At 15.9% G+C, this 11,906-nt stretch overlaps 1 protein-coding gene across 1 annotated transcript, besides 10 other annotated features; it reads left to right on the top strand. All coding sequences in view use genetic code 6, as the record gives it.

The window, feature by feature from the left end:
- Nucleotides 1-289: 289 nt before the first annotated feature.
- Nucleotides 290-323: a microsatellite.
- A 558-nt stretch (nt 324-881) lies between these two features.
- Nucleotides 882-942: a microsatellite.
- Nucleotides 943-2,855: 1,913 nt separating this feature from the next.
- Nucleotides 2,856-2,899: a microsatellite.
- Nucleotides 2,857-2,900: a microsatellite.
- Nucleotides 2,866-2,969: a microsatellite.
- Nucleotides 2,888-2,928: a microsatellite.
- A 1,430-nt stretch (nt 2,970-4,399) lies between the features above and the next one.
- Nucleotides 4,400-4,443: a microsatellite.
- An 835-nt stretch (nt 4,444-5,278) lies between these two features.
- On the top strand, nt 5,279-10,666 carry IMG5_047210 (hypothetical protein; the record flags this gene model as incomplete). The annotated part of the gene is made up of 6 exons (XM_004037587.1): nt 5,279-6,479; nt 6,554-6,986; nt 7,040-7,429; nt 7,480-7,628; nt 7,876-8,699; nt 8,825-10,666. The coding sequence occupies 6 exons, from the start codon at nt 5,279-5,281 to the stop codon at nt 10,664-10,666; spliced, it is 4,839 nt and encodes a 1,612-aa protein (XP_004037635.1).
- Nucleotides 8,722-8,802: a microsatellite.
- Nucleotides 8,747-8,817: a microsatellite.
- Nucleotides 8,774-8,817: a microsatellite.
- Nucleotides 10,667-11,906: the final 1,240 nt, after the last annotated feature.

The following is an 11,906-nucleotide window of genomic DNA, read 5'->3' as shown; positions in this document are numbered from 1 at the left end:
TTTCTTTTTTCGATTAAATCGTTTATTAATTTTCAATTGAATTTAAAGAATTAATTTTTTGATTTTATTGCCCAAAGACTTATAATTTTTATTTTATTAATTCCTAAAAAAAACATATATAAACATTTTTTTATAAATACTTACATTTTATTCTGAATCTTTTATAAATTATTATTTTAATTCATCACTTTTTTAAAAATATAAAAATAATTTATAAAAAAAGAATTTTTAAATACGTCATAAAATTAGATTTTTTAATTTCATTAAATGCCTACTCTATACTTAATCCTTTATTTATATTAATTTTTATTTTTATTTAATTTCAAAAATAACCTTTTTTTTAAAACTAATTTAATATTTATTCAATCATTTACATAGTTTTTGTATTTTAAAATTGATTAGCCTTTTTAAAATATATAATTTATTAATATTTAATATGATATGTACCACTTCGGATATTTAACTATTATCGCCTAAATTTTATGTCTATTTAATTTCTTATTTACTTTCTTATTTTAAATTGACTAATATATTACTAAATTTTTATAGCTTTACATTTCTTGAAAATTAAAAATAATTAACTAATCTCTTCATTTTTTGTTATTAATGTAAAATATATTTAGCTTTTAGTTAGTATTAAAGGTAAAATATATATATTTATTTTATAATAATAATTATATATTAATAATTCTAATAATATTAAAAATATTTTATACTAATATTAAATATAAAGCAGATTTTTGATTAATGAAATAAAAAATTAAAATTAATAATTAATTATTTTAAAACATTATGTAAATAATAATGAAAAAGAAATTAAAAGAATTATATATATAAATTAAAGAATATAGTAAGAATTATATTTTAAAAAATAAATAAATTATATATATATATATATATATATATATAAATATATATATATCTATATATCTATATAAATATTTTTTTATATTATCTTTCTTATACCATTAAGCATTTAAACAAAAATAATCATTAAAAGATTATATACCTACATAATTTATAATTAAATACTTTTCCTATTTTTAACTTCAAAATAAGCTTAAATATATAAAATTTTATAAAAATAGATACCAATTTACAATATAAAAATGAATTTTTATTTTAATTTTAAATATTTTATTTTTACTTTTTTTAAAAAAATTATTATTTTCATCTATGTGTTTTAGAAGTAATAATAATAGTTAATTTTTTATAGCTTTTTTATCTTAAAAATATAATTTGATCATATTTATATACCCAAAAATTTTTCATTATTAAAAATTGAAATAAAAGAAAATAAATTCCCATATATTTTTATAAATATAGAAAATTACAAATAAATATTTCCCAAAATATCCATAATTTTTTCGTATATTGTTTAATTTTTATTTTCATTAATCAAAATTTTTATTTATGTTAATTTTTGTATTTTTATGCTTTTATTAATTATGATTATTTTGTTAATTTTAATTCCATTATATAAAGTTAATATATTATATTTATATTAATTTCACTTTTTTATGAAAAAAAAAAGTTATTTTTTAAAATCGATAATAACACCAAAATTATATTGTATTTGCATTTTGAATAGGTTTTTAAGTATTTTTATAAATAAAATGGGAATATATAAATAAACAAAAGATTTTTAATATATATTTATTTTAAATTTGGTTTAAGATATAATTAATTAAATAATATTTTATATTTATTTTTTAAAAAATAAAATAATAAAATTATAATTTTGATAATCATTTAATTATGAAAATTAAAAAATAAAATTTAATTAAATAATTTTTTACTTTTTATAATTATATTTATTTCAGACTTATTTTCATAACTTTTTAATCCTGAAAAATTTAAGAAAAAGGAATTATAAAAATTTTTTAGAAAAATAAAAAGCATATTAAATATCTTAGTTGACCTAAGAAAAAAAATATTAATTAATTTTTTTATTTTTAATCTATTTTTATATACATTTTTTAGTAGCGGGGTATATGTAAAATGTATTTTTTTAAATTTTAATATCAAAGTTAATTGAAAAAAAAACATAACAAAAATATAAAAATAGATTTTTTTAATTTTTTTTTTTTACTTTCACAAAAATTAATAAAAAAATAATAAAATTAATAATAAATGCCTATATTTAGTAATAGTTATCATCCTCAAAATGAATAATTTTTATTTTTAATAATAATAAATATAATAGTATATTTACCTATTACTATTAACTTACTATCGTTTGTAGCTTTAGCATTTAAATAAAAATAAAAAAAAAAAATATCTTGTTTATAATAAACACTATCACATTTTTTGCTTTCAATATTATCTTTAATAAATTCAGCTTAAAATATTTTAATAATATTATATTCAGACGAAATAGCAATACTAACTTTAATATATTATATACTTTAATGTACAAAGATTTAAATATTAATTTTTTAATATTTTGTTTTTTAAAAAAAGGTTTAATATGGGTGATGAGTTTTTTTTAATAAATAATATTTATAAATTATAATGCTAACTTTTCAAAAACATTACTTGTAAATTATATAATAAATCTTTTATCGAATATTTTAATGACTTTTGTAGTGGAAATATTAAACGAAAAAACATAGATTTTAAAAATTTTTAACTTTTCTATAATTTTAACAACTATAATAATACAAATAATAATTATTTTAACTAAAAAAAATAAAAAAATATAAACATTAAATACAAATGATACTTTATATGGAAGTATTGAAGAAAAATTAATCGAAAATTAATTACAAAATAATCAAAATAAATAATTTGAAAATATTAATAAAAATGACAAAAATATTATATATAAAATTTAAAATCTTGAAAATTAAAAAAATAATAAAAATAATTATAATAATATATATGATAATAATAATAATATTTTTAATAATCATTAATATTTTAATATTGATATTTCTAATTTTAATGATAATAATAATAATTTTAATTAATTATATTCAAAAATTGATATATATGAAATTTATAATTTTTCAAATTCTTTTACATTAAATGCTTAAAATTAAGCATTTAATGAATGTTTCTCTTTATTAGGGGTATAAAATTAAATAGGAGATTCTTTGCATAATATTTAATAATAAAAAACTCCTGAATTTTCATATAATGTTTAAAGTTATTTTTAAAATTAAAATATAGTTTAAAATATACATAATGAAGATTTTTAGACTTCTTAGATTCCTGAAGCAATCGTTTTTAGAAATTTTAAAGTAGATGGATATTAAATAAAAAACAATATGATTTTGTATGTTATATTATATGAAAAAAATAAAAAATTATATAAAACAGCAAGAACTCATCAAGAATTCAAATATTTAAACTAGAAATTAAAAGAATTGAATTTTCTTACTCCTAAATTACCACACGGATTTTAAGAGAAATTCGAGAAAAATTAAATTAAGGATAAAATTAATAAATATAATATATTTTTACATTATATCGAATCATAAGAAATTTTTAATGAATAAATCGAGAAATTTTTGAGAAACAATAAAGAGTTTACTTATTTTATTTCCAAAAAATCAACAGCTTGTTAGTAAAAATAAAGTAAATGTTATTAAACAAAAGTAAAAAAATAAAACTTTATCAAATTAAATTAAAAGGTTGAAATTTCGTGAGTTAATGATAATTTATTATTTTATTTTTTTTGTATTTATTACTAAAAATTATTATATATTTTTTATGAACATTTTTATATTTTATTTATAATAAATTAATTTCATTATATATCTTTATTTTTACTTCTTTTTATATTTACTTAACTATATGTTATTTTTTATTTTATTATGATATCAGTATTTTTATTATAAGTATTATATATTAATTTTTTATTAACATTTCTATAAAAAAAATACATATCAGAAAAAATATTATAAGATTTTTATTTCTATTAAAAAATTTATATTAAATAATTTTTACACATAAAAAAAATATCAATATACAAATGGAAGAAAAAAGCTATATTTTTGTTGAATAATGTAAATAGGATTAGTAATCTAAAATATAATAATCTGCCAAGTAATCTGTCTAATAACCTGTTTAACCACCTGCCGTTTAATAGCCTTAAATGCAATATTAGCTTAGCGATACATAAAAACTAGATGAATAATATGATTGCGTGCTTAGTTTATAAGATTATGAGGAAATGAATACAAATTACTAAATTTTATTAAGGTAACACAGGGAATTGGAAGAGAAGAGCAAACTTTAATAATAATAAATAGAAGATTAGTTAAAAACTATATAATAAAGAGAAGAAGAAATAAAAATTATTAATAATAGATTATTATTATAATAATAATAATTTTAATAAGAACCTAAAGTTTAAAATAATTAAGGAGTTTCTTTATTATAATTAGAAAAATAAAGTTTATAATAATAATATTAAAATTTATAGTAATAATATTAGAATCTTCATAATAATGATTAATCTTTATAAAATCTTTATAATTAAGTAAAAAAAGACTTGGAAAATTAAAAAACTATTAATAATTAAATTAGTTAAGAAAATAATAAATTAAAATCAAAAGTTGATGAATAAACTAAAAATATTTAATCTTATGAATTAGAAATTTAAAAAGTTTAATAAATCGCAAATAAATAATAATAGGAACTTTTAAATATTCAAAATAGTAAGTAATCTATGATTAAAAAATAGGAAAATAATTAATAAGATAGTATCAATATTAGTAAAATTTAATCTATGAATTAATTAGGACTTTAAATTATTAATTATTAGAAAGAAATTGAAAGTTTGAGTGAACTTTTGAATAATTTAGACTTTGAAACTTATATGAATATTTTATTAGGGAGAATCGAAAAATAAGTTGATTAATTAAATTAGAAAACTATGAGTAAGTCAGATTTTAGAAAGTAAAAGTTAATAGAAGAAAATCTTAATAATATGAAAGTTTTAAAATCTATACTAGATTAATATAAAATAAGTTTTGAGTTTTAATTATAATGAATATATATTTATGTAATTTTATTTAAAATTTATTTATTTCTTTAAGTTTTTATTTTTTTGTATTAAAATTACTTATATATATATATTTATATAATTATATTTTTTTTTCTTATTTTTAAACTAATTTCGCTTTAATTTAATTTATGAAAATATAAATCTTAATTATATTTTTATAAAAATAAAATAATAAACATATTTAATATTAATATGAAAAATATTTAAAACTCTCAAAAATTAAACTTTTTAAATATAGTAGTTTTTTCGCATGATTATTATATGCAAGATTTGCCAATATATCAATCACAATATTCATAATAATTTTTTAATGATTTTCCATTTTATAAAGAATTAACTAATTATAAAGGAAATAAAATAAAATAAGTTCCAATTATACGTTTATTTGGAGCTAATAAATATGGGTAAAAATGTTGTTTGAATATACACAAAGTATAATTATTATTTATATAAATATGTTTTAATTTTTAATAAAAAGTATTTTCCCTATTTTTATATTAAATTAGAAAATTTAGAAGAAATATTGGAAAAAAACAGTATTTATTTTATATTTAAAGTAAAATATTTTTTTTCTTTTATTAAAAAAAATAAAAAAAAATATATAAAAAAGATGATTATCTGATATAATTTGGTTAATAATTAGATGAAATTTTGGACAAATTATTAAATATAAAATAAGGAATTAAAAGTATAGAGCATGTTAAAAGGAAAGATATATATGGTTTTTACAAAAAAGAATAATCTTTTTTAAAGATATTATATATAAATCCTTCGCATAATAAAAAAATATAAGAAATATTAACTAATGGGGCTTTAAATAATATTAAATATTAAATATATGAGGGACATTTGACCTTTTTCATGCATTTTTATAGTGATAATTGTATTTTTGGAATGAAAGAAATAACAGTAATGAATTTTAAGTTTAGAATAAATTGCTAAGAGTATGAAGTTGATTGTTTTGAGAAAATAAAAGTTAGTTTAATGTAAAGAAATAAGGTTGTAGGTTAAATAGAAAATTAATAAGTTAATTTAAAAGTTGATTTTTCAGAAAATAATATTTTTTCAAATTAAATAAAAAAATCTACTTGCTATATTGAAGCCGATGTTGAATATAACAATATTATTAATATTTTGGATTTTATAGAAGAAAATGGGGATCTATAAAAATTTGTTTTTTCTCAAGCAATAAATGATTTATGGGAAGACGAATAAAAAAGAAGATAAATTTTTAAAATAGAATAAAAATTAAATGTTTTTGAAAATAAATAAATAATGATATAAGTGGATGATATTGTTAATTAAATGTTTAAAAATGATTAAGTTAGGTTCAAATTATAAAGGTTAGCTTAATTTAAGGCTAAGTAATAAAAAAATGGAATTTATATGCCTTTTTAGAGTATTGAATGCTTTATTAATTCAAAATAAAATGAGTAAAATATTATCAAAATTAATTTTTAAAGTATAAAAATTTTATTCTTTTATTTAAATTATTTTATTTATTTATTTATTTTTTAAAACAAAAAAAACAAAAAGATAAATTTTAAGAATATAAAAATCGAAAATAAGAGATTTTATAAATTTTAATTAAATAAAATAAAAATAAATATTAATAAAAAGTAAATAATTTATTTAATTAATAGGATGAATAAGATGAGGAAAATATGAAAGATGTTTTAAATATTTTAAATGAAAATTAAAACAAAAATATTTTAATAAATAATACTAATTCTAAGTAGTCAATAAAGTAATATTTATAGGATTTTTGTTATAATTGTCAATAATTAATTCCTTTTTGTAAATGCCATTTTATAAATGATAAAATTAATTATTAAAATTCCAAATTTTTTATTAAATAAAATAAAACTAAACCAATTTAAAATTTTTATATCTATAAATAGAAATCTCCTTTGTTAAAAACAACATTTTAAAGCATTAATAAAAATACTAGAAGTGACATAAAATAATAGTAAAAAAATAATTTTTATTAATAAAAAATTAGAGAAAAATAAAAAATAAAAGTGCTTATTTTGAAAATATTAAAGATTTTTTTTCTCATTATGGTATAAAATAAAATAAAGAAGATATCCCTTTGTTATTTCAGGCTTAAATCTTAAGTTTGTTAAATGAAAAATAAGGCAAAGATTATATAATTGATATAAAAAATATACTTAAATTGCCTAAATTTACACGAGTATATACTTCTTAAGATTATGGAAATTAATTTATAAATAATATTAATACAAAAAAAAGTTTTAATTATTTATAAAAACCTCCTTCTTTAGATAAAATATGTTATGATATTTAAGAAAAATAAAAAAATAGTAAAAAAGCTTTGAATAATATTATATCTCCTTGGAAAAATAATAGGATTTCTTAAAAAAAAAGCATGAAAAATGAAAATATAAATTAGTATATTTATTTTAATTTTTTTGATAAAAAACTTTATTTTATTATATTAGAAATGAAAATTCTTTTGTTGGCGATATCACTGTTATGTTTTTAGAATGTTTTGCAAAAAGTTTTCCTAAAAAATTACCAAACCCTTAAAATGATCAAATATTTTTGATTATTTTTTCTGTTTAAAATTAAAAACATAATTTTTAATAAAGTAAACATATCACGCTTTTTTTTATCAATTAAATTTTTATAAAATTAAAAAAAGCTTAAGGAGTCATTATGTAGGATGAATAAAATTATAAATATATAAAAGAAAATCCTTAAATCAATTTAAATACATTTTATAGTAAAAAAAATCAAAAATATTTTTTTTTTCTGTAATTTTTTTTTTTGAAAAAAAAAAAACATAATCAAATAAAAAAAATATAAATACATTTTTTTTAAAAAAAAAATTACAGAAAAAATAAAAAATGTTAAAAAGTAATACTTATATATATATATAGAAATAAATGAATCAATAAGTGAAATACTTATAGTACGATCAGAAACTGACTTAATAAAATTGTTAATACTAATAGTTTAAAAAATCGATCCTGACATACTTTGTGGATGGGATACTGAATAATAATCTTTAGGTTACATAATTTAAAGATGTGAAACTTTAGGTATATAAATATCTGACTATTTAAGCCGATGCCCTTCTAATATAATTGATTTGTTAAATGTTTTATAATAAAGTGAATTTTTATCTTAAAACTAAAAAGAGTAAATATTCTCAAACTAAAATTTGAGTATAAGTAATAGTATAAATAGTCTAGATAATAGTTCAAATGCAATTAATAGTAGCAGTAATGATGAAAATGAGGAAAACTTAAGCAAGTTTTAGAGCAATAAATTAGTAAAATAAAAATAAGTTGATTTTTTACAAAAGTCTAATTCTTAAAATAGTATTGGAGGTATTATAAATCCTAAATATAAAACTTAAAATGATAATACGAATATTAAAGGAAGAATGATTTTAAATACATGGAGAGTAGCTAAAGAAGAATTTAAATTCACTAATTATGATTTATAGAATGTATATTATGAACTATTTGGAATTAAAAATCCAGTATTTTCTAATTCTAAGCTTTCTTTTTGGTTTAATATGTAAGAAAAGTCTATTGTATTGAACTATTTTTTAAACAGAGTTTAATGTATTTAATAGATTTTAGAAAAAATGGATACAATTTAAAGAACTACAGCTTCAGCTAGATTATATGGATGTGATTTCGAAAGTATTGTAATTTTTTATTAACATAAAAATATATATATATAAAAATAAATATATATATATATATAAATATATATATATATATATATATATATTTATATTATATATATATTTTTATTTAATATATTTATAAGTTAACTAGAGGTACTTAATTTATTGTAGAAGGTGTTTTAAATAGAGTTTGCAAATAAATAGGTTTTCTACTTTTATCTGCTAGCAAATAATAAGTGTCGGCCTAAAAAATACTTGAATGTACTCCTTTGGTTTTATAACCTTAAAAAAGTTTCTATGTTGAGTAATAACAATATTAATATTTATATATTTATTTTTTTAAAAGTCCTATAATAGTTTTAGATTTTTAATCATTATATCCTTCAATAATAATAGCTTATAACTATTGTTATTCTACATGTTTAGGTAATATAAATGAACTATATACCGAAGAAGGAAAAAAAAGACTTGGAGTGATCAGAAACTACGATTTTTAACTCAATTCACTTAAGTAGATAGAAGAAAAGCTATTTATTTCCCCTAATGAAGTAGCGTTTGTAAAGAAAAGCGTTCGCTAAGGAGTTTTACCTTAAATTTTGCACGAGTTTTTACTCTCAAGAATAATGATAAAAGAGTCTGCAAAATATTACAAAAAAAATGAATACATAAGCAAATTATTACAAGCTAGATAACAATCTATAAAAAATTTCATGAATGTAGTTTATGGATACGCCGGTGCTTCTTTTTCAGGAAGAATGCCATGTAACGATTTAGCTGATTCAATAGTGGATACTGGGAAGTATATTCTATAAGAAGTTATAAGGAAAATTAACTCGAATTCGAAATGGAATGCAAAAGTGGTTTATGGAGATACTGATTCTGTTTTTGTAATTTGTAAAGGGAGGAATCCGAAAGAAAGCCATTTTTTGGGAGAAGAAATTGCAAGTGAAATTTCGAAGGTTTTCCCTTATCCTATAGAGTTGAAATTTGAAAAAGTTTATTCAGAGTTGGTCATTTGTTCTAAAAAACACTATGTAGGGTTTAAAGTTTAGGAAAATTTTTAAAATAAAGTATTGGATTGTAAAGGAATGGAACTTGTAAGGAGAGATGGGTGTGAGAGTGTGTAGAAGATTTTGAGAGAATGTATGTATATTTTGTTTGAGAGTAAAAATTTGAGTTTATTGAAGAGCTATTTGGTTAATTAATGGAGCAAAGTGTTGAATAATTAGATCAATTTTAAGGATTTTGTGATTGCTAAGGAAGTTAAACTAGGTAAATATGGAGATAATAAGCCACCGCATGCAGTCGTGGGTTTAAAAAATATGCAAATGGATAAAATGGATAAACCAAAATATGGTTAAAGGGTCTAGTATTTGGTAGTTAGGGGAGATTTTAAAGCCAAAATTAGAGACTTGGTTGTTAGTGTGTAGGAGTTTGTTAATAATAAACATAAATATTCACTTAATTCGTTTTATTATATTAAGCATTAAATAAATGCGGCTGTTGGAAGAGTTTTGGCTACTATGAATATTGATATTAATGTATTTCATATTATTTAAATATATATATATATATCATTTATTTAGGATTGGTTAGAATAAATACCAAAAGGAATTACTAAAAAAAATATTATAAATGAGTAAAAAGTACTAGATTTTTATAATATTTAGAATTGTGTAATTTGCTAAAATTATAGTAAAGAATAAATTTGTAAAAATTGTTAAAAAAATGAAAGAAATTGTAGTTTTTTAATTGAAAATAAAATTAAATTGCTAAAATAAGATTTAATTTAAAATGAAAAAAGATGCCTAAATTGTTCTTCTTTTTCTTTTTAAAATGTTGAAGATGTTCCTTGTGTAGAATATAATTGTTCTTATTTTTTTGAAAAAAAACGTGCGAAAGATTAATTTTAGGCTTTTGGGAATATTATTAAGGCATATAATGATTTATTTTTAAATAAAGATTTATATAATAACCTAAAATGACTTTTTATTTGTTTTAATTTTCTTAAAAATAAAACTAATAATGATTAAATATTTTATATATATATTAATACAAAACAAATATATAAAATTAAAAATATGTCAGAAAATATTTTTAATAATTTACATTAAAAATAAGGAGAAGTACTTTCTTAATATAATGAAAGGAAACATTTTTATTTTAAAGCAATGTAAAAGTTAAATGATCATACAAAAGCTCTTTGTTTGGCAAATGTTTATGTTAATATAAAGTATTTGGGTGCAAAATATCCGTAATAATTAACTTAGTAAGTTATGAGTATAGTCAATGATTGATCGATTAAAATATTATTTATTTTAATAAAATAATTTATTTGAAATAAAGAATTTTATTTATAGTGGTATAAATAATATTTGTATTTCTTTACAAGAAGTATAGCATTTGAATATAATTATAACTAAAAATATATTTATATCCTTATTTTATTTATTTTGATTTATAAATAATTAATTAATATTTTAAAAAAAATATATATTAAATGCATATTAATTAAATAATATTTATTTTAAATTAATATTCTTTTCATTTGTTTTTTATATTTTCTTACAAAATAAATTATTAACAAGTATTAAAATAAATTTATCTTTTATATCTTTTTTTATTTTTTATTTTATAAAAAAAAGATTTATAGATAATAAATTCTAATTAAAAATTTAATTTTTTATTGTTTATAGAGATTATTAAAAACATGTTTTTTAAGTTTACTTAATATATGTATATAATTTTTTTTTTACATAAACTATCAAATTTTTCATATTTTTATATAAATAAAATTTTTTTATTTACTAATATTTTTAAAATTATGAAATATATTTATAAATCAAAATTATTTAAATATAGAATAGTAAAAAATAAATTTATATTGTGAAAATTTATCAATTTTAAAAAATAAATTTAAATATTATATTGAAATATAAATTATTTTTTAAAAAAATATTTATTTATTTTTTTAATATATATATTTTTAAAAAATTAAATTATATTAATTTTAAATTAATTTTTTTTTTTTAAAAAAAAAAAAAAAAAAAAAATACAATTTAACGAATTTTAATTTTAATGATTTATTTTTTTATATAAAAAAAATAAAATTATCAAACAAATGATAAATACACATAACAAAAAAATATAGTTTGTTTACTTTTTTAATTATTTTTTAAAGTCAAAAAAATAAAAATAAAAAATAATAAAATTGTATACTAATAA

Source organism: Ichthyophthirius multifiliis, assembly GCF_000220395.1.
Source record: "Ichthyophthirius multifiliis unplaced genomic scaffold scaff_1120509250090, whole genome shotgun sequence".
NCBI classification, from domain to species: Eukaryota; Ciliophora; class Oligohymenophorea; order Hymenostomatida; genus Ichthyophthirius; species Ichthyophthirius multifiliis.
Note: the sequence above shows the minus strand (reverse complement) of the source record. Positions and strands in the feature narration are given on the sequence as shown.